Raw genomic sequence first — 25,029 nt, forward strand, 5'->3', positions numbered from 1 at the left:
GGGTATCTATTGCCTGCCTTGAATATGCTGAACTCGACCTTTTTAGGGTGTCTGTAACTTATAGATTCCCGAATAAATAGAACTGCTAGTTTGGAATCAGTTTTCAGTTCAGTAGCACGCGAATCGTCAAAGTACCTCAGTCGGAATAAAATGGATAATGGAATACAAGGCTTCTTCAAAAATAAGACCGTCTTCCTCACGGGCGGGACAGGATTTTTGGGAAAAGGTAGCCCAATGGTGTGGTGAAATATTATCACGAACTCATGGATTATGATTTTCAGTGGTAACTGAGAAACTACTGAGGACTACGGAGGTAAATCGGATATATTCGCTGATTAGACCCAAGAAGGGAGTGCCCATCCAAGAGCGTATTTCGATCTGGGAAAAGGACCCGGTGAGTGATAGTTTGTCCCAGGAAGCATAGATGGGTCACAAATCCCTTTCTGATTTCAAAGGTTTTCGAGGTGCTCCTGCGAACCAAACCAGATGCCCTGCAGCGCGTCTGCCCCATCGCTGGTGATTGCCTGGCTCCGGATCTCGGGATAAGCGAATCGGATCGAAAGATCCTGGCCGCCGAGGTGCACGTTGTGATCCATGGAGCTGCCACCGTGCGGTTCGACGAGGCCTTGCACTTGGCCGTGGCCATCAATGTCCGGGCCACCCGATTGATGCTTCAGCTGGCCAAGCAGATGACCCAGCTGGTCTCCTACGTCCACGTGTCCACCGCCTACTCCAACTGCGTGGTGACCGACATTGCGGAGCGCTTCTATCCGGAGCACTTGAACTGCAGTTCGGATAAGGTTCTGGCCCTGGGTGATCTGGTGAACAACGAAACCCTGGACAAAATGACACCTGCCCTGCTGGGATCCTTTCCCAACACATACACCTACACCAAGGCCCTGGCCGAGGATGTGATCTTGAGGGAGGCGGGCAACCTGCCCCTGTCCATCTTCCGACCGGCGATTAGTAAGTGCTTTACCACGAATGGGATTAACCTTCAAAAGCTGCAACTTGAATATTCCATCCAGTAATGTCCACCTACAAGGAGCCACTAAATGGGTGGGTGGACAATTTGTACGGACCCTTGGCCCTCTGCTTTGGCGCAGCCCGCGGCGTAATGAGGGTGACCACTGCGGATCCCGAGGCCAAGATCAATTTAGTGCCAGCTGATTATTGTGTCAATGTGGCATTGGCCTGCGCCTGGAAAACGGCGGAGAAATCTGTCGAAAGTGGAAAAGTCAAGAGGCCCCCGATTTACACTTTGGCCCCCAGCGAGAAAAACCTGGTGACCAATCGCGAATTCATCAAATTATCCGTTGTGTACCGCGACGTCATTCCGCTGACCAAGATGCTGTGGTATCCCTTTGTCCTGTGCATCTCCAACCCATCCCTCTTCCCCCTGGCTGCCTTTTTCTTTCACACCCTGCCGGGATATTTCTTTGATGCAATACTACGGCTCTCAGGCAGAAAACCCCTGCTCGTGAAGCTCTATCGGAAGATTCACAAGAACATCGCTGTCCTGGGTCCCTTCTCCAGCACCACTTGGAAGTTTGACTCGTCCAACACGATGGAACTGAGGCAATCGATGTCCAAGGAGGACCGCAATCTGTTCGACTTTGACATGGCCCGCCTGGATTGGAGCGATTACTTCAAGTCCGCCATGTACGGAATGCGATTGTATATTGGCAAGGAGCAGCCAACCGCAGAATCCATTGCCAAGGGTCTGAAGTTGAGGATGCGGTGAGTTTTTAAATTCAATGTTTCTATTCGGTTGGGTTGACAATACCTTTTCACAGCCTGAAGATCCTTCACTATGCACTTACATCCTCGCTGATCTCCGCAGCTGGTTTCGCCCTGTGGTCCTTGGCCAAACTTGTAGTTTAATTTACTCAGCAGAAAGGAGGTCGTAATAGTTTACGAGAGATGTTTGTTCTGAGATGTTTTAACCTTTATCCTTAAAAAAAATGAGGAAAAATAAAAAAGATAAAAATTAACCCATTTTTCTTAATATAGATGGAAAAGAATTCAAGAACAAAATATAATGTGTATGGGTATGCAATTTACGTTGACCGGGTTTTTAGAACTTGGAGCTCAGTTCTGTTAAAATACCTTCCGGATTATACTACCAGATTAATTTCTGTATTCTTCAAAAAGCTGCTTAGCATACGATTTTACCTTGAAGTATTACAAAACAATTTAAAGATTTGTAGTAGCTTTTCTTCTTTATTCTTTTTATATGTAAAATTTGATTTTAAAAGCTCTGCCTAAAGGTGTGCTCTAAAATATATTTAACAAGTAAATTAACAGAAGTTACAGCAACAATGATTTATTTAAATACCATGCACGATTTGTTGCCTCTATTTGTTCCTTTGTGAATTAAATAGAAATGTAAATCATGCACGAGCATATAAATCGATCTATTTACGATTGGTTCAATGACACAAAAGGATACAGCTCTGCAGGAATTTTACAACGAGAAGACAGTGCTTCTTACAGGATGTAGCGGATTTTTGCAGGGATTACTTGATTGGTTACGGATAAATATCTATGATTTCATATTGAAGCCATAGTAGAAACACTGTTAGATCAACGGACGTAAAGCCCATATATACAATAATAAGAAGCAAACAGAAGACCGCATGGCCCATTGAAGTAAAAGTTCGGTAAGCTATTGGCATGGGTTTTTCAGCTAATCCGTATTCGTATATTCCTAGCCGTATACCATATATGCAGATGCTTTGAAGCAAATCTGCTCCATCGCAGGAGAATGCAGTGCATCCGATTTGGGCATCTGTGAGAAAGATCGAAGTCCCCAGGTGTACGAGGTGTAGATTGTCATAAAGTATAAATTAACCTCTTCGCGTCTCTTCCAGGTTTATATTAAAAGTTGTAAACATAAATTTAAATAAAAACATGCTAGCACTGATGGAAGTATAGTTATCAAATGGATTAACACTTTTCAACAGCCGAGAAATGCAATCCAACCGTAGCTGTGACTATTCATTAGGCACTGGTGTATTCGGGTTAATTTTGCATACGATTGGCCGGGTCACTGTACAAAGACTCTGCGTCTAACGGAGCAGCATATATAAAAGGCGCGACCATACCCAATTGATTTCCTATTGAAGTTCTTGTTTCCAACTTGCAGGCTTGGGCAGAATTCTTTAGGAATGACACCGAAAAACAAACTATCAAGTCCCGAAATGGACAGCGGGATTCAAGGATATTATAAGGATAAGGTGGTGTTTCTGACAGGCGCCACAGGATTTTTGGGAAAAGGTATTCAACATAGGATAGATTATATTTAATTCAACATAATAACCTTTTTTCTTTTCTTCCCATTCTTTAGTAATAATTGAAAAACTCTTGCGAACTACGGATGTAAAACGTATTTATTCAATGATCAGACCGAAACGGGGTCAGGATATTCAGGAACGCATTGCCCTGTGGCAAATGGAACCGGTGAGTTAAGAGTAACGAGAGCTCGGAACCAAGGATTTATATATTTTTATACCTTCCCCAAGCTTTTTGAAGTGCTGCTGCAGGAGAAGCCAGAGGCACTGAAGCGCATCTCCATCATCGCAGGCGATTGTTTGGAGTTCGACCTGGGCATTAGTAAGGCGGATCGCCAGCTTCTAACCTCCGAGGTGCAGATAGTCATCCATGGAGCAGCCACCGTGCGTTTCAATGAGCCACTCCATATCGCTCTGGCCATCAACACACGGGCCACAAGACTCATGCTCCGACTGGCCAAGGAGATGGTACACCTGGAGGCCTATTTGCACATCTCAACGGCGTTTTCCAACTGCGTGATATTTCGAATCGAGGAGAAATTCTATCCCGAGCACCTGACCTGCGATTCGGAGAAGGTTCTGGCCATGAGCGAGCTGCTGAGTGACCAAATGATGGATAATCTGACGCCCACTCTTCTGGGATCCTTTCCTAATACTTATACCTACACCAAAGCCCTGGCGGAGGATGTGATCCTGCGGGAAGCCGGAGACCTTCCCCTGAGTATCTTCCGACCTTCTGTTAGTAAGTAAATTAGATAGAATTTCTATCCATCTTTATAAACTCTTGATATTCCCTCCTAGTAATTGCCACCCACAAGGAACCTGTATGCGGATGGATAGAAAATCTCTACGGACCCATTGCTCTCATTTATGGCGTGGGTCATGGTGTACTGCGTCTGGTGACCTACGATAAAAACGCCTATGCCAGCTTGGTGCCCGTGGATTATTGTGCGAATGTGGCTGTGGCCAGTATTTGGCAAACAGCTAAGGAAAGAATCCCAAGAGATTCGAGATTACAGCCCGCTATCTACACCCTGGCGCCCAGTGAAAATAACCTATTAAACGCCACGAACTTTATAAAGTTCTCTTTAAGCCAGCGATCTGAGTTCCCCTTGACCAAGATGATCTGGTACCCCTTCGTGCACTGCGTCTCCACAACGTGGCTTTATCCGCTAGTCGCGTTCTTTTATCACACTTTACCCGGATTTTTCTTTGATTTGGCTTTAAGACTTTCGGGAAGGAAACCTCGTCTGGTGAAGCTCTACCGAAATATACATGCTAACATCGCGGTTCTGCAGCACTTTATGCACAACAGTTGGCACTTTGAAACGAAGAGCACAGAACGGTTGAGGGCCTTGATGTCTCCGAAGGATCAGCTAATATACAACTTCGATATGGAGGCTTTGGACTGGAAGACGTACTTCCAGAAAGCCCTATTTGGCATGCGACTTTACCTGGGAAAGGAACCTCAAACCAAAGAATCCATCGAGCAGGGCCGACGCCTATATCAGCGGTAAGTAATAACTGATAATATTGACACCTTTCCAACAATTGATCCTCTCTTTACCAACTAGGTTGAAGATCCTACACTATACCCTGATGAGCATACTTTGTGTCATTGCAGCTATTATCTTGTGGAGTCTGTTAAAATTATTTTTTTGATTTTTATTTTTAAATGCACTCAAAAAAGTAAGCTTTTAAGTAATACCCGCTTTTCTTCATGGGAGAATTTATTAAATTTAGAGAATAATTGTAAAATAAAATGCAAATAATGGGGAAACCTAAACACAGAAAACTAAATTGATTTGGGAGTTTATTATGCAATCGCCTGGCATCTATTTTAAACTTAATTAAAAGGTTTTTGTTCACTGAATCCGGAATCAAAAAAGATTATATTTTATCTTTTGCTTAAATGTCTGGTGAAGTCCATGACTTCGTTGTCACACAAGAGTTTTTATTGTTAATATTCCTAAAATTGTTGAGATGTGCAAGAAAAAGTATTCCCAACGAAAAAGCGCCATGGTATTCCTCGGTGTGATTGCAGCGTTCATTCCGATCGTAATTGCACCTTACCAAATAGGTATTTTAATGTTCGTATTCAATCTCAGGTCTATGACTGATTTTAACCTCTCTTCTAGGACAACGCCAATTTTATAAACTTGTGATTACATTCGGCATTTTAGTTTTGTGGGCGCTACTTCTGATGCCACCCATTTACATAATCTATAAGAAAAAGGTAATTATTAAAATATCACACTTCGGTTGAATATAAATTCTGTTTCAATTGCCAGAAATACATTGGACTTTTGCTGCGATATTCATTAGTATGGTTAGCTTTAAGTCTCCTTATCTTCCTTTACTTCTTTTTAAATTCGCTTCCGGTTTTGGCCTTATCTGGCGGTGGGAGTAACGCTTGTTTTTTTACGCTGAGTAAGTTACGAACAAGTCATCTGAGATTATAAAACGGTAATAAATTTTTGTGTAGCTGGTTCCGTGCTTGCGTTCTGCGTTCAACTGAGATATCATATTTATATGAAAAAGAAAATGGATGCTGAGGATGCTGAAAATGCTGAATAAATTAATTAAAAAAGGGAAAGCTTTTAACTAAAATAAATAAAGTAACTGATTTTCATATTTAAACTCAATACCTTCCACTCTCTTGCAGTAAAACTATCGATAGAATTCGTGTTCAAACCCGTGACTTGTTGAAATATTTTGGTATTTATCAATAAACCAAAGTGGTATTTTAGGTATTTTTCTTAAACCATAATTCTGCGGGCACACTGCTCCGCTTAAACCTGTTCTTGTTCGTTTCAACTTTTCAATTCGAAAAAAACGTTTGAGCGTGGTGCACGGTTCGATTCCTCCGACTGGTACATACTCCCCCCTGAATAGTGAAAAATCTATACTGTGCATACGATATAACTCCCGAATACATAGGTGCAAGCCGTTTCGCTGGTCTTGTTATTGATTTACCACCGCGCTGCGTTCGTTTGTGTGCTATTTAAAGTCTACACCTACATTGCATAATTTCTGTGGCGCTCGTTAATTTCTGCAGCCCGACTTTCCAAGAATTTCGCAGAACAAAAACCACAGAAAGAAAAAAAAGCTGAAAAAGAAAGAAACTATTCAAAGGAAAAAAGTGCCGCAGCAGCGGAATGGGAATGCGCATAATATTTAAACACACAGCGGAATTGAGAAAAAATAATTCACAATAAGCGCAGCTTTAGTTCTAGCAGATCTGTGTTGTGCTTGCCGATTCCTCGGTGGTCCGTTTTTCGCTTGCCGTTCTATATGTGACATAACGGTACTCGGCCTGCAGAACAGGAAGCGCAGATAACCTTGCGAAAACAAGGCGAGCGAAAAAGCCAAGCACTGCAGAAAATGATATCTGTGAATTAATATTTTCTTTTCGCGGAATACTTTTTGCTTGTCGGCTAACTGTTGTTTGCCTTTGAATTGCAGATTCTTAATCGTAGAGCAGCACTCACACTCGCACACGGGCCCCGCAAAAACACACACACACACAACATACACTGCCAGCAGAGTCCCCCATAAACAAGTGTTGTTGTTGAAATGAACGCCGCAGCGCTGCTTTTGGCGCTGCTCTGCGCCGCAAACGCAGCCGCCGCCGATTTGGCGGACAAATTGCGCGATGACTCGGAACTCTCTCAGGTGAGTCAGAAGGTGGAGAAGGAGGAACAAGGAGATGAAGTGGAGGAGGAGGAGAAAGAGGTGCTAGAATTGGAAGAAAGTAGTAGCAGAAAGCGGTAGCAGCAGAAACAGTTGGTGCAAGTAATGCCAAGAATAATAAACGAAACACTTGTAGGCGAGTAAGCCCCCCCAGGCACCACCCACCGCCCCCACTTTCTTACCTTTTGGGTACAGTCGGCACTGCCTATGACGAATTTCCACTGGGCTTACTAAATAATGCTAGTCGCTGAGTTGCTAGATTACTTCTATCTTTCTATATATTTGTATGTGGTAAAAAATCAGTCTTGTTAGGATCATAAAACTATTATAAAAAGAAACCAATTTCAAAAATGTAGAACCCATTACTTATTATTCGAATCTTGAAGACAGAGTAATTCCTATCGGTTTCTATGACATTTCCTCGCTAGAATTTTTACTATCAACATAAAACTATTAGCCCCTTTAACCTTTTTGGTTTATTTGAGCAGATTAAGTTAATTATTCCTATTCAGAGACCACAAATAGTCTGTTAAGATAGAGAACTCAAGCTTTTGGTCGTTTTATACGATTTTGAAAATGTATTTTCTATTAAAATCGTACCATTATACGGAACTTTTAGAAAATATTGTCCCAAAGGTTTGGGAAAAACCTTATCAAATAAAATAAATCAATTTTCGTTAGACCTTCATAGTCATGCCATATAAGTGCTTACCGTGGCAATTTATAGTCCCAATTTATCAAAGTTCGGCTGTAATTGTGCCATCCCCCGAGCAGAGTCGCCACATTTCAGTGGCCTTGAAAGGAAAAGCCTTGACAGAGTGTGTGAGGGGGAGGGGGCGAGGGCGAGGCGGAAAAGGAGCCTGCGCAAGAGGGACGGACAGATGGCTGAGGCACCCGCATTTGGGCACAGGTAGCTATGTATATCCCGGCAGCATTGTCCTTGACCTTTAGCCAGCTCACTTGTTGTTGGGGCTGCGCAAAATCGATGATGCTGCCTGAGATCCGAAATCCCTGGCGGAAAGTCCAGCCGACCGCTAAACTCCACTTGGCAGCATTTCGTATGCATGGCGGAGTATGTTATGTAAAAATGAAAAGCCACATAAATTAAGCAGAAGTCGGCAGCCTGGACTCTCCCCACAAAACCGAAAAAAAAAACACGCCGGCCGTTGACGTCCACTGAGCATAACAGTTTTATATCTAGTTTTGCCTTTTTACACCTTCACAGGCCAACTCACACAGAAAGCACATAGAAAAACACATTAAAGTGTAAAAAAGTCAGAAGCCAACAAAGGTACGCGGCTGAAATAACAAGAACAACATGTGTAATGAACCCACAGTCGGGGGTTTTAGCCAGCAGAAGGGTTAGCAATTGTACACCAGAAAAAATAACAGAATTTAAGAACTATATAATAATTCTGAAAAGTATATCATATTTTACAAAAATGTAGTTGTCGATTTAGCCGCAACCTTTAAAATTAACTCGCCTCTATTCTTTTTTAAGGTAGAGGTATTAGTTGTAAACCCTTTTCGAATGAACTAATCCTAGCCCCTGCTTAATTTTCTAGCCTGCTTCGCATTTAACTCCCCAAAATACATGCTGAGCAAAAATATTTCCAAGTAAAAAGAAAGCGTGCGACAATAGAGTCTGGGCTAGACGAGTGTAATTATTGCAGCAGGTGTCTCTGAACCTGGGTCTCAGGGAAGTAGTTGCATCCACACAGAAAACACAACCTTTTCAAGTCGCGATGGACTAAACAGAGCGTAGAGCGAAAAATTAAAACGAGAAGGGGGATTCGGATTGCTCATTTGCACCCTTGCTTTAGGGTATTGTGACTTTGCCCAGAAGTTTGCCACTTTCAGAGAAAAAAACATTTCCGGCCGCATATAGAGTTCGGAATATGTACATGAGGGTGGGTCCATTTGGTCGTCATAAAAACGTAGGGGCGGAAAGTAATCTTTGGTTACTTATGTAAATTTATTGCCGTTAAAGCGAAGGATTAAAGTTAACTTTTAGAATTGATGAACCGGGGAGATACATAGATAAAAACTTTATTATTTTGAAGTACTTGAGCTAAAGAATGTGTCAATTTCCTATAACATTTCCTACTTATTTTACTTTTTTTTGGAAGAATATGATTTATATTTATTTATATATTTTTTTAATAACTCTATTTCTATTAAAACTGAGAAAAATAACCTTTTAAAGGGTATCCAAATCTTCTTAAGCCAAAACTGGCCTTCCTTTCTCATTATGCCTGCACTTCTCATTACATGCTCATGGGTTAGATAAATATAGGTTGGCTGTGTCTTGGCTTGCGGCTTACGGCCTGTGGTTTTGCTTGGCAAATTACCGAGATCTGGAGAGAGAGAGTTTTAAGTGAGCTGATATCGCATATCCAATGCCCCGCTAATTCCAGTAAAGTATCAAGAAGCTAATTGAGATAAGCAGAGCAGAGCTGGTTTTTTTTTATAAATTCTCAAGTAAAATTTCAGCTGAAATTAAATTACGTAAAGCAATTGTATCTAAAAAAGAAATACCACTGACCATGTGCGGGTCCGAGGAAAGAGCTGACCTCCTGCGATTGACTGACCCCCCACTTCCTGTCGTGCGTCAACGTCTTGCGCGTTTTATTAATTTTAATTTTTAACCTTTGACTGATGCAATTGCAGTTGGCCGAGTGGGGGTGTGGACAGCTCGGGTTGTCAACTGCTCAACTGCCGGCTGAACTCTGTCTAGGAACACTCGCCGTACTCACTCGCAGCATCATCGAATTCAATTAAATTTAATTTAAGAATTCAATGCGATGCCAAGGCGCGTTATTTGATATGCGACAAGATCCATTACACAGGCGAGGAGGCGATGAATGAGCGACGACTGACCTTAATGGATCCAGATGCTCATAGACGGATGCCTGTACATTTATGATCCGTGCCGTGGGGGCGGAATGGCCTCGGAGTGATGCCGCAGTAGAGGTCCCCCTTTCAAACCCCCCTCCTCGCCGCCCTGCCAATTAAAAGAGAAATGCTGCGCTGCTGCCCGAATCTCAATTCCAATTCCAATCCCGAGTCGAGGTTGAGATCGCTTTCGCTTCTTTTTTCCGTTTTCTGTTTCTGCTGCCGCTGCAATTATCAAAAAGAAAATATACTGCACAACCGACATATGCATACATAATTTGTACCAATTAAATTTATTTATACAACATGCACTCGCTCAGAAGGAACCAAGAACCAAAAACCAACAACCATCCCCCTGCTCCGATTTCGATTTCGATTTCAGTCCCTATTCCGAAATACGAAGCTTGGCTCTCTAGCTCTCTTGGCTAATTAGTTTTAATGGCTCCATTAGATGATGGAAATTGAATTTCCTCAAGTGCCGCCGATCCCCCCTCTCAAGTTTTGTAGATGTTTTGGTATAGGAATTAGTACAATTTTTGGCTACAAATCGAAAGAAAACAAAACAAGTTTGAACTGCCAGCGGTTCTCTCTCTCTTTCTTTCTTTCTCTCTCTATCTCTTTCAGACTGCCAAATCCTTGAGGCGCCTTATGCCAGTTAGGGTAAGCTGCAATTCCAAAACATTCGAAACCAAAACCAAAACAAACAGAAACAACACGAACACAATTAAGCTATTGTAAAATTGGACAAGAAAACAAAAGACATCATTTATGTACAACTCACATGTTATTCGACTTAATTTAGTTAACCAGTATTCATCGGGCCATTGGCCAAAATATTGTTTGCCCCGCCGTCTGACTCGTACCCTTGATTTTCGGGGTGCGTCTGTGGCCCCAGGGTCATTGGCTTTCCACTCGGAGAAAATCAAAATGCGCCATTGAAAAACCCACCCCCCCAGGGAGCAATTTTTGGCGGTGGAGTTGCGAGTGGTGTTTGCATAGTAAATGAGACGCCCCAGCGCGAAAAGGGAAACTGTTTATCGATGACAGGATAATGCTCTAACAATTGTATCAAATTCGAGGGCTTCCGAAAAAGACTCCCTGGGGAAGAGCTCGTCGCCTTATCGCGATGATGTGCCAAAAGAGCCGGAAACTCATTAGGATGGGTTCCCATCCGCCCTTTCATCAAATGCAAAACATTCGATAACGAAAATTTATGAAAGTAATTGCATCTAATTGTCAAAGGCTTCTGGCCCGAAAACCCAAGGGGGTTGAAATTGGTAAGGATGCTGACAGATGGCCATTGGAAAATGGCCGCCAAGTGAAAGTGTCACAGTTTTCGGGCAAACAGTATCTTCTTTTCAATAAAACCTCGCTCGAATCTATTGGCCCATTGTACCTGAGGGTATCCCATATCAACCTGTGACATATGCCACAGTCAGTCTTTAAGACCCCACTTAACAGTAGGGCACTCTCTCCTGGCAGATAAGCAAAAACATTTCGAGAGCGAAATAGAAACCGGCCAAGCAGTTCTGGCCAAGAACAGGAGACCGACGAGCAAGAACAAAGCCAGCGGCGACTCGAATGTCCACGACCAGGACAACAACAGCGCTAACGGTTACGACAACTGACGGTCTCAAATTACCAAAAAGAAAATGAATGGAGAGCGAGGATAAAAAGTATTTACACTTGGGAAAAAACGTAGTTAAACTTTTTTAAGAATCTTATAATAATCCCCATTAGTTAGCTTATGGATCTTAAAAAACTATAAATATAATTATAATATATAATTATTTCGGAGAAGTATAAATGCAGTTTTATTGTGTTTATGAATACCTATCGAATTGTAGAAGGCCTTTTTTTAAATCGGACCATTCGCTTAAAAGTTATGCGCGATCAAAGATTTATATCTCCATCGCACTGCCTTTAGCTAGTAACGTTCTCTCTTGTTTTTATTCATTTTAAAAGATCAATTATTTTAAAATAATTTTATTTTGTAAACTTTATTCCAAGATGCAAACTAGCTAGGGTAAAGATTTATCCACACTGATCAATCTTGATCTGTTTATTCAGAAATATGTAAATATAGCTGTGAAAATCAATAGATATCCCTAGCTTAGTTCTTTTTTCCCGGTGTACATGCGTGTGTATTGGCGATGCCACAGCATAGATATGTGCAGCAGGCAGGGAAAATGGGAATACGAATGGCAAAGGGAAAGGACGGACCTTTAAAGCCAAATTGCCATGACTCATGCTGGGCAGCAGCGAAAACACGAGAGTCACACGACCGTTTTAAAGGAGGGCACGGAAAAAGGTGTTGTCCTCGGCAGGACACGCACCCACACAGGCACACACCGAGACACTTACACAGATATATATCCGCAGGACCTCATAAAGCCGACTGGGAATGTGCAGCGGGGCGTGGCGGTGCCGGTGGCCAGTGGTTCTCCTCGGGGAAGCCGCAGAGTGTGCGGTTGCATGCGGCCTCATGTGGCAGGGGCAGGTGGCCCAACTGACTCTGGGCCTGGTTTAGGGTCAGTGGCTGCCTTTTTGGGGTGGCTGGAAAATGCATTTTCACATCCCGCTCTCAATTGAATGACACACAATCCACTTGGGCGGCGTAACCCACCCCGAGGCTTACGTAATTGGTTCAATAAACCTTTTTTTCTGGTACGCCGCCCGCCCAGCCTTCCCAACCAGGACATGCATAATGTTGTTCCTCATTTTATTAGTTTGTTAGTCGTTGTCATGGTTGCCTTTGCCGTTTTGCCAAAACCGCCCAGCAACCGTCGATGAACAACCCCCAAAAAGCACCCACTCCACCCCCCGAGAACCACCACCCACTTACTCCCCCCACTCGGTTCGATAAGATATTGGCAATAGAGCGTCGCGAATGGAGTGTAACGAACCCGTTTATCTTTGCAGTTCTACAGCCTGCTGGAGAGCAATCAAATTGCCAACTCGACACTTGCGCTGCGCAGCTGCACGATCTTTGTGCCCACCAATGAAGCCTTCCAGCGCTACAAGAGCAAAACCGCCCATGTGCTCTATCACATTAGTGAGTTCAGTTTCAATCAGGCTGATTAAAAATAATAAAATTCATTACAATATGACTCTACCCTCTGAATTGCAGCCACTGAGGCGTATACCCAGAAAACATTGCCGAGCACCGTGCCATCGGACATGTCCGGCAATCCGCCGCTGTATATCACAAAGAACTCGAATGGCGACATCTTTGTGAACAATGCCCGAATTATACCCTCACTCAGTGTGGAGACAAACAACGATGGCAAGCGACAGGTGAGTGGCCTCCTTATACCTTCATATGCATATATAAACTCCTTTATCCACCCACAGATCATGCACATCATCGACGAGGTGCTGGAGCCGCTCACCCCCAAGGCTGGTCATTCGGATACCCCCAGGAACCCGAATGCCTTCAAGTTCCTTCAGCAGGCCGAGGAGTTCAATGTGGACAACATCGGTGTCCGCACCTACCGCACCCAGTTGACGATGGCCAAGAAGGAGTCGGTCTACGAAGCAGCTGGATTCCACACCTTCCTGGTTCCCGTTGATGAGGGTTTTAAGGTTCGCCTTTCCTTGTATTCTTTTTTTGTTTTACTAACCCTCTATCATTTTAGCTAACCGCTCGCAGCAGCCTAGTGGACGCCAAGGTCGTCGATGGCCATGTGATACCCAACACTGTCATCTTCACTGCCGCTGCCCAGCACGACGATCCCAAGACTTCTGCCGCCTTTGAGGATTTGCTCAAGGTCACCGTCAGTTTCTTCAAACAGAAGAACGGCAAAAGTGAGTGATCTGAGGTTTTAAAACACCATTTTCCCATTTCTTGAAAATATGTACTTTTGGTCACAAAAATCAAAAATTAAATGAAATTATTTGTTTGCAATTTAGTCAAGAACATTGGGTATTATAATATTTAATTTTTTTTAAATTTATTTGTTTTAATATCCCTATCGGTCACTTTGTGGTAATTATAAAATTACTTAGAAACTAGAGGTACAATTTCATTTAACGAAACAATAATTATTTTGACATTTAGAAACAAATTAATTTTACAGAAAATTACATAAATGCTTAAAAAATATGGAAAAAAAATATTTATATTCTAAATGCTTTCTAAATGTATATTTTTTCCCATTCCAGTGTACGTCAAGTCCAACACCATTGCGGGTGATGCCAAGCACCGCGAGGGAGTGGTTCTGGCCGAGATTGTCAAGGCCAATATTCCAGTGAGCAACGGAGTAGTCCATCTGATCCACCGACCTCTGATGATTATCGATACGACGGTCACCCAATTTCTGCAGGTATGTGGGGTGTTGGAGAAACGCAACCAGGGCAATAGTAGCCTAGCCACACCGACACGACACAGACACAGACAGACAGTCCGAGACACACAGACACCCAGAAGCAATGATAGTGCCTGCGGCTTGTGATAAGGCTTGGCATTTTGATTGGCTCGGCACGCACTGAAAGATAACGCTGGCGGCAGTTCCGACAGACTGGGAAACCAATTGAATCGCTTGCCAGCTGCCCCAGCGAATGCTACATGAATACATGAGCTTAACACATTTAAACACACAATCGGCTTTTCTTTGCCCTTGATTGAGCAACTCCCCGAAAAATATGTCGCCAGAGGGAGAATATTCCCAAGGTCTCTTCGGCGCTCGATTGGGGGCAAAGCCAAAACCAAATAAAAAGGCACCCAGAAACCACAGCTTTAACACATACAAAATAGAATAGATCAATGCAGACACTAGATCTCTGAGTATCCCCTAGATACATCTAATTATTACAAATGAAAACCCAAAAGACTGATTTTATCTAGAACTGAATTTTTCCCCAATTTTGGTGCAAGTTCCCCAAAAACAAAGGAATTTGCCCAAAAGCCAGTATTCTAATTCGGGTCTATGTAAAATCAAAAGCAAAATTTTATTTTAAAATAATTTTTAAAATATAAATTTTATTTTAAAAAAATTTTGGGTGTAATGTAAGTATTGCCAAAACTGAAAAACCAAAAAAAAATTATATAAACGTATTGTAATTCATGTAAATTTTTCTATGAATCAGATTTCCGTATCGAAAAGCATTTCACTTGCAGTTATTGCATTGAAAAGTGCAATCGACTGACTCAGTTGAACAAGGCGCTCGAAATTGGCCCTCGAAATTCAATACGCGATTTTGTCACCAATTGGCACACACTGAAAAAATATTGCTGAAAATGCGCTTTGCTCGATCTGAGCGAAATCGACAAAAACTTCATTCACCAAAAAAAAAAACCCATTGTTCTGTATTGAATGTATTGGCAATTTAATAGCCTCAAGATAACATTTATAAATTAATCTTTATCATTGATTGGCTATCCCTCAATCGCCGTGCACCTCCGTGGTCAATCATCCTTCGCTCGCTATCAGCCGGCATGCTTTGATCATAATCTTAACCGTAGCTGTATATGTTTCTTCTAAGACTAATCCGAAAAAACCACCCCACCCGATAAATAGCTCCCTCATAGGCATACACATTACGTACAGTGCGTTTCGAAACTATCGGACATAATTCAAGGAAGTGTATTATATTAAATTCGACGTTGTGAAACTAGTAATGTAGTTCTCCTGTAGTTTAGTCCTATAGTTATGGAACGGACTGCAGAATGACAAAATCATTCGACCGCTCGAATCGTCAGCGCCTTCATATCGTGCTATCGTTTTCGAAATTTCCAGTCTAGTTCTGTTGTAATTACTTGTGAAACGCTCCTTTGGCTATTTACTGATCCATACCTCTATCCTTTGTTTCTCGCCACATGCCGAATAATTGTATCTTAAACTACAACACCACCCAATCCAACCACATATCGCTCTAAAATTGAATCGATGCACCGAACAATTGAAACAAAAACCAATATGTTAACGAATTCAGTCGTTCAAGGTAAACCGAATAAAGATCCGATTCTTAAATTAAGTTTATTAGTTTCTTTAAAGTTGCATTTTGTGTTGCATCCCCCAGCTATGTATATTCCCTTTGCATGATTTCGTCCAAGATTATTTAGACTAAAAGTTGGGCAGATCTGAGAATTTAAAAAAATAAGAGCAAGTCTTCAAAATGTACCCGATGTACAGCACTAATTTATTTTAGTAATTACCATATTGATGAAAATTAAACAAATGCACATAATAGTTTACAAAACTTTTAAGAGTCCTTTGAAATTAATGTTGAGGTTTTACTAGTTCTTTCAAAAAGCATAGATTTTGTACTTATTATTTTATATTTTGCGTCGAAATGTTTTGTTTTTCGGCCTATTCCTAATTAGTAGTGTTTGAAAGCTCTTAAAAATGTTTTGGTTAATAGTATTGAAAACTATAATGGTTTACTCGCTGTAAGACATGTGCACGCCGTTTAATGACATGTACATAAAGGTATCATACCGTTTGCCTGCTCAATGCAAAATGCCTAAGAACAACGAAAATTAAATATATTTCCCTTGTGCTTTATTTCCAACGTTCTTCTGTGGCGGAACAACTCGGGCCCTCTACGTGGAACCCAAATCCCAAAAAAATTATTATTTAAATGTTTCAATTCAATTTTGTTCGAATCTTATCGTGACTAAATCACATCGAATGAAAAATGAAATATTTCTCCTACCACTCCGTTTTAAAAAACGATTTAGTTCATGAACGTAAGTAAATGACACACTAGCAGAACAAGAACAAAAACAAAAACCACAACAGTCATCAGTGCAACGCTTTGCTATCAAATTGCCATCCAACCCAACCACCGCACAATTAATTCAATAAATCGGTAGATATTGTTTCCACAAAATCTCATACATTACGATGTTTGTAGTGAGTCATTTGGCATCCCCCCATTGATTCACTTCTCAATTGGCCATCCATTCCCTTGCTCAATATGTGTATAATTGGTTGATACTATAACCGGAAAACTTTCTTATTGTTGTATTATTTTCGTTTTTACGTGTTTGCGAAAAGAACACCAAAAACCTTAACTGCTTATGCGAACCCTTCCCTCATTCAACCTTTTTTCAAATATATTATTATTTTTAGTAGCTTAACTATTTATATTACGAACCCTTGCTAATAGTTTATTACTATGTTTTAAAGGAGAATGCCGAGAACGGAGCTCTGCGAAAGTTCTACGAAGTTATTATGGACAATGGAGGAGCAGTTTTGGACGATATCAACAGTTTGTCCGAAGTGACCATTTTGGCACCCAGCAATGAGGCTTGGAACTCTTCCAATATCAACAATGTTCTGCGGTAATGTCCCTCAAATGAGTACAAATAATGAACCCATTTAATTTATATATAATTACGTTTTGCAGAGACCGCAACAAGATGAGGCAAATCTTGAACATGCACATCATCAAGGACCGCTTGAATGTGGATAAGATCAGGCAGAAGAATGCCAATTTGGTAAGGGTCTATTTAGGATTAGTTTTATATTTGGATTTATTTCTAATGTATCTGTTTTATCCGCCAGATTGCTCAGGTGCCCACTGTCAACAACAACACCTTCCTGTACTTCAACGTCCGTGGCGAGGGAACAGACACCGTGGTCTCAGTTGAGGGAGGCGGCGTTAATGCCACCGTTATCCAGGCTGATGTGGCCCAGACCAATGGCTTTGTTCACATTATCGATCACGTTCTGGGTGTGCCTTACACCACAGTTCTGGGCAAACTTGAGTCCGATCCCATGATGAGGTAAGATTGGTTGCAAGGCCAAAAATAAAACTGTTTTTAAATTTTAAATTTAATTCCCAAAGTGACACCTATAAGATGGGCAAGTTCTCGCACTTCAACGACCAGCTGAACAACACACAGCGCCGCTTCACCTACTTTGTGCCCAGGGACAAGGGCTGGCAGAAGACTGAGCTGGACTACCCATCGGCTCACAAGAAGCTCTTTATGCAAGACTTTGCCTACCATGTACGTTTGTGACTCATCCTTTTTATCTTTCAAAATTTTTATTCTGTAATAATTACAGTCTAAGTCCATCCTGGAACGTCATTTGGCCATTTCGGACAAGGAGTACACCATGAAGGATCTGGTCAAGCTATCGCACGAATCGGGAAGCGTTGTCCTGCCCACTTTCCGCGACTCGCTGAGCATCCGCGTGGAGGAGGAGGCTGGACGTAAGTATAGACCATGGGAGGCCAAGGGCTCAGTTGCTTCTCCTTTCAATTCAAGTCGATTCGATTCATATAAATTTGATTTGATTCTATTGGTCCTCCCCTACCGTGCTGCGTTACTAACCGAACGAACCTGTTTTTCTACAACTCTCGAACTAAATTTCTCGCTTTCTGCTTAACTAAATCTAATCGTTGTCCAATCGAAAGATCTCCATGATGAGTATGCTAGTCACGAATGGACTGGTGAGTGCTGTCGTTTGTCAAACCCACATCGCACCGCCCACTAAAACCCCCCAAACCTGGCCATGCCCACCCATAGCTCTCTCTCATTGGGCAATCCACTAGCATTAGCCACCCATCGAGTGCATAAAGATTGTGATTTCCAGCCGACCGACCTTAACATCGTCTACTTCCTTTTGCAGGCTATGTGATCATCTGGAACTACAAGAAGATCAACGTTTACCGGCCTGATGTGGAGTGCACCAACGGAATCATCCACGTCATCGACTATCCGCTCCTGGAGGAGAAGGATGTGGTCGTGGCCGGAGGTAGCTATTTGCCAGAATCAAGCATTTGCATCATCTTGGCCAACCTCATAATGATAACAGTAGCAAGGTTCTTGAACTAAACGCATCCGATATGTAAAAATCAATCCAATCCAAAGCAAATGCAAATGCAAATCAAACACAAGAAACAACAACAACAGTCGTCTACAGAACAAGAATCAACAACACTCAGAATCTCAGACTAATGTGACATCCATCCATGGATGTAAATAATCAGCACTAGTTTGTTGATATCGATCAAAAACCACAAGCAACCAAAACTGTATCTGTAATATATGCGTCACAAGGAACGATCATCATTCCAACCTGCCACGCCCACGCCCATGCCATCCATATACACACAGCCCCCAGAAAAAACACACAGAAAGACACGCATGCAGAAAACTGTCTGCTAAATTTGCTTTAGCATCAACAGCTTTCCCCAAAAAGAAAAGAAAAGCTGGCAAGAAAGATTAGGACGACGAAATGAAGCCCTTATTTTTAAGTATTAAACTCGATTCCCCCTCAACGGCCTTATGTATAATATGAAATATGAAACTCTCTGTAAAACATTTTAATTTTATGTTCGACCTATACTGGTAGCTTACGTTCATCAGCTCGCTAAGTTTTAAGTTTAGACCCACATTGACATTGGTATCATCGTACCATGGAACATCCGATTGTGTTTATGATTTTAAGTGTATATTTTTTGTGAATTGCTTGTTTTAGTTAATGGTCTAATTTATGATTTACGAAACGAGTTATCTTAAGTAGAATGCGAATCTCATTGTACATGTCGAAGCAGAAGCATAACCATAAGCAATAATCGCATCACACACTCTCATACTCGAGCGCCCACACATTCCCATTATCCCTATATCCTTAAATACATACGAACATGTAACGAAACAAAGTCATTGTAAGATTTGAAAAGTGTGAAATTTTATAATAAACTGAAAGTTTTTCATTTGAACTTAACTATTAAGCCCGCCAGCATTCTTGTCTCGAACGAAATCGAGTAATCGACCCTGTAATCTCAGAACTATATCAAAAGTCGGACAAGAAATGTGTGAAAAGCAACCAACCAACTCAATTATATGAAATGCCATCCTGCACTTAGTTATTAGCCCGCTATGCATGTGAATCCCCCAGATAAACACACACGCCCACACACACCAGCCACTTGGAGCGAGAGTAGCCACTGCAACTAGGTTAGTCCAGTGTAAGACAAGTTTCAAAACTGCCGCCAACTACAAAAACTATACAGCATACATACAGCAACCCCTGTAATCTAAATCACTCACGGGACACTACCACATGTCATCATTGAATGGATTTTGATACCGATTTTAACTTGCATACAACCAAAAAATAAAAAAACCAAGAACAAGAAGAGAACTAAATCGATTTAAATTCTCCCTCGCCCGAGCAGTTGCATTTTAAACTTTGTATGTAGTTTAAAACTAGTTTTTAGTCCGACTTAGAACAACCCAATTGCTAACTATATACCAACTCTCTTTCTATTTCTCTCTGTCTCTCCCCCTAATGCTATGTACTTATAGGTTAGACATTGTAACTAGCGTAACCAAACCAAAACCAACCCAGAAATGTACTATCCCCAAAAGAATTACTATCAGCCTACCAGTACACACTGTCTCAACTCTCACCACCACCACCCACTAGGAACTCAGTCGAAAACGAATACGAAATCGAAATCGAAAACCCAGTTGTGGCTATCGCTTCACGTAGTTGCTATTATAATTCCCGATCCGATCGGACCTTTCCGGCAGTCTTATCTTTAGTAGGTGGTCTAGTAACGTTTGTTTGGTGCAGTGCAGTGCCGTAGCAGCTAAGTGAAAATGAATTAGAAATCGGAATATGAAAATTGAAAATTGAAAATGTAGAAATGAATACGCTAATGAAATGTACACGTAAGCTTTAAAGAATCGCTGGAAGAGCGCGGATCGGAGAATTTAGAGGAGGGAGAACCGCATTGCAATCGCAATTTGTGTCGTAGTCAGTAGTTACACGTTAAGCGGCGTCTTAACGTGTAACTAGTGCCTTACTAAAGATAAACGCATTACCTTAACCTTTATACAAATTTACTCGAAACATACTTGTACCCCAAAAAACATACGTTCCGCTTCGAAAGATATCCAGATATATATATATATGGAGGTACACCCCAAAACAATACAAGTATAACTACAAATGATATTGCGCCACACGCTATTTACACCAAAATACACCAAACAACTCGAGAAATGCATATTTTTCATATATTTAATTGTCAGAATAATATAACGTAATATGTAGTTTATTTACTGTAAAACTCAAGAATCTCAAAAGATGAAATTAAATCACATATATTTGATGTATATTTAGCCATTGAGTTTCGAAGCAAGCGTTAGACACGGGAATATATGAATAAATCTATATACAATATGCGAAATCAAGCAAACTATGGAAAACTGCAGTGCAAAAGAAGAATATTATTCCATTTTATTTTACGACAAGCGCTTTTTACAAATAAACCGAATCCATTTCAATTACTCGTAAATGAACAGCAAGATTATATTTAGCATTAGTTAAACTAATTAATACATGTACTAGAAAACCGAATGTCAACCGAGAATCTTCAGCAAGCTTGAGCGAATAATAAAACTTTAAAACTAACTATAAATAAACTGGGGTGATTGTTCTTTGGTAACCGAATTTTGAATTTGGGGGATTTTTTGAAAGGCGCCAAACTTGTGCAACTCAAAACGGTGGAATATGAAACATGGTATAATATTGGGGGTTTTATTATGAAATTTATTGGATTACTAATTCAATTTTTATATTTTAGCAAACTCCTAAAAACCAGGTCTCAGCTACTTTATTTATAGCTCCATTGTTCCAATATAGACGTTAACCATCGACACTATTTTGACAGAGGTATTTTTGGAATATTCGGGTCTAACTACAGTGTTGCCAGGCCTAAAGATTATTCTGTTTCTAATAGTAAAGTAGGAATTTTTAAAACTTTAATTTTAAAAGAAGAATAGCTTGACAATTCTACTCAAATTAATCGATGGTTGGTAGCAAAACATCGATACTACCCAATTTCCGCAAACATCGATAGTATCCAGTTATCGACTGGAGTGCCTGCTCTAAGATTCGGAACTTTTTTCTACCTGGCAACACTTCCATCGGTGTTTTTCGGGCATAGAGCATTTTAATCTGAAAAAAAGGGAATTTTTTTTTGTGCAATGGAAGGTGCGGTTAAGCTAAATAATTCGAACAACGCCTCGCCGTTGCCCCAGCGCCAGCAGAGGGGCAATCTGGCCAATAAGAATCTCGGCAAGCACACGGCCCCGAAGCAAAATGCCGCGAGCGACGGTAATCCTGTTGAAAAAAAGCCACGATTCGGGCCGAACACCCAGAACGGCGGAGGAGGAGGAGGTGGTGGTGGAGTAGCCGGCGGCGGTGGTGGTGGTGGTGGTGGTCCCGCAGGAGGCGGTGGCCGCGGCGGTTTCACCGGGAATCGCGGCAATCGCGGAGGCAACCAAAATCAAAACCGGCAGGGTTTCCAGGGTGCCAATAATGCAAATCAGAAGCCGACGAACGAATCACCAAAGCCGCCGGCTGCGGGCAATGTGCCCGCAAAGAACAATGAACCCGCCGCTGCCAATCCAGTGCAGCCGAATCAGAATGCCGGCCAGGGTCAGGGCAATCAAGGCAATCCAGGTAACCAAGGACAGGGCTTCCGAGGACGCGGCCCAAATCAGAATCCCAACCAGAACCAAGGCGACCAAGGAGGACCGGGCAATCAAGGCGGCCAGGGAAACCAAGGAGGACAAGGCTTCAGAGGACGCGGCGGCGGAGGAGCCAACCAGAATGCTAGCCAAGGTGATCAAGGCAGCCAGGGAAACCAAGGAGGACCAGGTAACCAGGGCCGGCAAGGACAGGGCTTCGGAGGACGCCAGAACCAGCCCAACCAGAATGCCAACCAGGGCAATCAGGGCGGCGGCAATCAAGGTGGCAATCTGGGCGGCGGAAACCAGGGTGGTGGCAACCAGGGAGGCAATCAAGGCTTCCGAGGACGCGGCGGTGGTGGCCAAAATCAAACCATCGGCGGTGGAGGAGGCGGAAACCAACAGCAGCGCGGCGGCAATCGCGGCAACCGCTCCGGAGGCCAAGGAGGCATGAACAACACCATGATGGGCGGCGGCGGCGGTGGTCAGCGCGGCGGCGGCGAGGACTTCTTCATTGCCCAGCGACTGCGCAGCATTGGAGGACCCACCCACGAGCTGCCGCCCATTGAGGTGCCCACCGAGACCAAGTTTTCGGGACGCAATCGCCTGTATGTGGGCAACCTGACCGGCGACATCACCGACGACGAGCTGCGCGAAATGTTCAAGCCGTACGGCGAGATCTCCGAGATCTTCTCGAACCTGGAGAAGAACTTTACATTCCTGAAGGTCGACTACCATCCGAATGCCGAGAAGGCCAAGCGCGCCTTGGATGGCTCGCTGCGCAAGGGTCGCCAGCTGCGCGTGCGATTCGCACCCAATGCCACCATTCTGCGCGTGAGCAACCTCAACCAGTTCGTGTCCAACGAGCTGCTCTACCAGTCCTTCGAGATCTTCGGGCCCATCGAGCGGGCCAGCATCACTGTGGACGATCGCGGCAAGCACACCGGCGAGGGCATCGTGGAGTTCGCCAAGAAGTCCTCGGCCAGCGCCTGTCTGCGTTTGTGCAACGAGAAGTGCTTCTTTCTCACCTCCTCGCTGCGTCCGTGTCTGGTGGAGCCCATGGAGGTGAACGACGACAATGACGGGCTGCCCGAGAAGGCGCTGAACAAGAAAATGCCCGATTTCTGCCAGGAGCGCAGCGTGGGGCCGCGCTTTGCCGACATGAACTCGTTCGAGCACGAGTACGGTTCGCGCTGGAAGCAGCTGCACGGGCTGTTCAAGAGCAAGCAGGACGCCCTCAAGCGGGAGCTCAAGATGGAGGAGGACAAGCTGGAGGCCCAGATGGAGTATGCCCGCTATGAGCAGGAAACGGAGCTGCTGCGCCAGGAGCTGCGGAAGCGCGAGGTGGACAACGAGCGCAAGAAGCTCGAGTGGGAGATGCGCGAGAAGCAGGCCGAGGAGATGCGCAAGCGCGAGGAGGAGACGATGCGTCGTCACCAGGGCGAGATGCAGAGCCATATGATACGCCAGGAGGAGGACATGCGGATTCGCCAGCAGGAGAACGCCCTGCTGATGCAGGCCCAGCAACTCAACTCGCTGCTTGATCAGCAGGAGGGATTCGGCGGCGGTGGCGGCAGCAATAGCGGATTCGACAACTTTGGGCCCGACTCGCCGTTTGAGGTTTTCCGGAACAACAACAGCAACAACAACTCCACCATGGTGGGAGGAAGCAACTCGGGTCCCGGAGGTCAGGACAAGCTAGACGGCTTTGAGTTCGGAGCCGGCGGAAATCAGCGCGGCAGCAATGTGGGCGGAAATAACGCCCCTTGGGGACGCCGACGCTTTTAGACACTGAACCCAACTACCCACTTAATGATAAAATATAAACGTAATCTCATCCGATTATGCTTTACATTTGACATTTCGCTCGGCTGCGAGTGAACAACATGAATATGCACACACACGTATAATATCATTTGATGTCATATTTTGAACTATATAATATTCGTCTATCGGTCTCAGCCAGGAATCCACCATGAAGTTATAATAAGGAAATGACAAAGAAACCTTAAGAACACACACAATCCAAACGCAAAAGGCATGCGAAGAAGAACACTTAAAAATTCCCATTCATCTTTTAACCATTACATCTATTTAATCATAACGATAATTTTAGATACATGTAGTGACTATCTCCAGTAACAAGATTACTTTTGTCTATCATTCAAATTAAATATATGAAGGATATGACTGAAATTACTTTTTATTCGGTGGAGAGTTCAGCATAGGGGTCTAGCAAACGTATTGGAAAATGAAAAGGGTGGTTTTACTTATTTTTGGAGTAACAACACGCCCAGAAGGTTCGTCTATATTTCAATGTATTTAGTAATTATACTATGTCTACTGAATTATTTTTAATAAAAACGGATACTCAATAATTTCACTGTCTTTTGTAGCTCTTAGTAAACAGGGAAAAATGCATTTTGTAAATGTATCCCTCAAAACTTATAAAATCCTAGCAGCTTCGATTTTTATTGAAGAAGTTTAAGGCTGTAAAGAATAAGGACAACCCACATCGTTATTTCTTGAGTCCCCAGAGACCGTCCATATATTACGTCAACATGTAATCAATTGTTCAAACACAAAATTTAATTTGGTTCATGACCACAGGAGTAATCTATTGTCACATCCCCGCATCCACCCACCACCATAATTACTCAATTATATTCAGGACAGTTCAACGACTATTATCTCTATTTGCTGTGA

The 25,029-nt window shown here is 42.8% G+C and overlaps 5 protein-coding genes and 1 long non-coding RNA gene across 10 annotated transcripts; 5 read left to right on the plus strand and 1 right to left on the minus strand.

Annotated features, from left to right (window-relative positions):
* The first annotated feature begins 1 nt into the window (after position 1).
* On the plus strand, positions 2-1,937 carry LOC108062363 (fatty acyl-CoA reductase wat). Its single transcript, XM_017149000.3, has 5 exons — positions 2-226; positions 282-394; positions 456-966; positions 1,029-1,740; positions 1,797-1,937. The coding sequence occupies exons 1-5, from the start codon at positions 151-153 to the stop codon at positions 1,882-1,884; spliced, it is 1,500 nt and encodes a 499-aa protein (XP_017004489.2). The 5' UTR covers positions 2-150; the 3' UTR covers positions 1,885-1,937.
* Positions 1,591-2,978, minus strand: LOC138913642 (uncharacterized). The gene is made up of 3 exons (XR_011419450.1): positions 2,855-2,978; positions 1,787-1,954; positions 1,591-1,723 (listed from the first exon to the last, which is right to left on the minus strand). It is a non-coding gene; the product is annotated as an uncharacterized lncRNA (long non-coding RNA).
* A 93-nt stretch (positions 2,979-3,071) lies between these two features.
* On the plus strand, positions 3,072-5,038 carry LOC108062360 (fatty acyl-CoA reductase wat). Its single transcript, XM_017148998.3, has 5 exons — positions 3,072-3,279; positions 3,350-3,462; positions 3,525-4,035; positions 4,095-4,806; positions 4,868-5,038. The coding sequence occupies exons 1-5, from the start codon at positions 3,171-3,173 to the stop codon at positions 4,953-4,955; spliced, it is 1,533 nt and encodes a 510-aa protein (XP_017004487.2). The 5' UTR covers positions 3,072-3,170; the 3' UTR covers positions 4,956-5,038.
* A 171-nt stretch (positions 5,039-5,209) lies between these two features.
* On the plus strand, positions 5,210-5,933 carry LOC108062368 (uncharacterized). 2 transcript variants are annotated; one of them, XR_001770166.3, is made up of 4 exons: positions 5,210-5,383; positions 5,432-5,529; positions 5,585-5,723; positions 5,779-5,933. XR_001770166.3 is itself a non-coding variant. In XM_017149005.3 (4 exons), the coding sequence occupies exons 1-4, from the start codon at positions 5,277-5,279 to the stop codon at positions 5,868-5,870; spliced, it is 426 nt and encodes a 141-aa protein (XP_017004494.2). In that variant the 5' UTR covers positions 5,212-5,276; the 3' UTR covers positions 5,871-5,933. The 2 variants fall into 2 exon arrangements, 1 of the variants encoding a protein (XP_017004494.2); XM_017149005.3 differs by having other exon boundaries at positions 5,212-5,373.
* A 136-nt stretch (positions 5,934-6,069) lies between these two features.
* Positions 6,070-21,047, plus strand: Fas1 (fasciclin 1). 4 transcript variants are annotated; one of them, XM_070216072.1, is made up of 14 exons: positions 6,070-6,166; positions 6,759-6,968; positions 12,804-12,936; positions 13,012-13,178; positions 13,236-13,466; positions 13,520-13,688; positions 14,046-14,206; positions 17,015-17,169; positions 17,235-17,325; positions 17,393-17,613; positions 17,676-17,838; positions 17,897-18,044; positions 18,464-18,589; positions 20,149-21,047. In XM_070216072.1, the coding sequence occupies exons 2-14, from the start codon at positions 6,870-6,872 to the stop codon at positions 20,151-20,153; spliced, it is 1,869 nt and encodes a 622-aa protein (XP_070072173.1). In that variant the 5' UTR covers positions 6,070-6,166; positions 6,759-6,869; the 3' UTR covers positions 20,154-21,047. The 4 variants fall into 4 exon arrangements, with proteins under 4 accessions (XP_070072173.1, XP_017004476.1, XP_017004479.1 ...); XM_017148987.3 differs by lacking the exon at positions 20,149-21,047 and adding an exon at positions 18,249-18,284 and having other exon boundaries at positions 18,464-19,564; XM_017148990.3 differs by lacking the exon at positions 20,149-21,047 and having other exon boundaries at positions 18,464-19,564.
* Positions 21,048-21,740: 693 nt separating this feature from the next.
* nonA-l (nonA-like) lies at positions 21,741-24,519 on the plus strand. The gene has a single exon (XM_070216684.1). It carries the CDS (start codon positions 21,838-21,840, stop codon positions 24,109-24,111), a length of 2,274 nt encoding a protein of 757 aa, XP_070072785.1. The 5' UTR covers positions 21,741-21,837; the 3' UTR covers positions 24,112-24,519.
* The last annotated feature ends 510 nt before the right edge of the window (positions 24,520-25,029 follow it).

Source organism: Drosophila takahashii, chromosome 3R, assembly GCF_030179915.1.
Source record: "Drosophila takahashii strain IR98-3 E-12201 chromosome 3R, DtakHiC1v2, whole genome shotgun sequence".
NCBI classification, from domain to species: domain Eukaryota; kingdom Metazoa; phylum Arthropoda; class Insecta; order Diptera; family Drosophilidae; genus Drosophila; species Drosophila takahashii.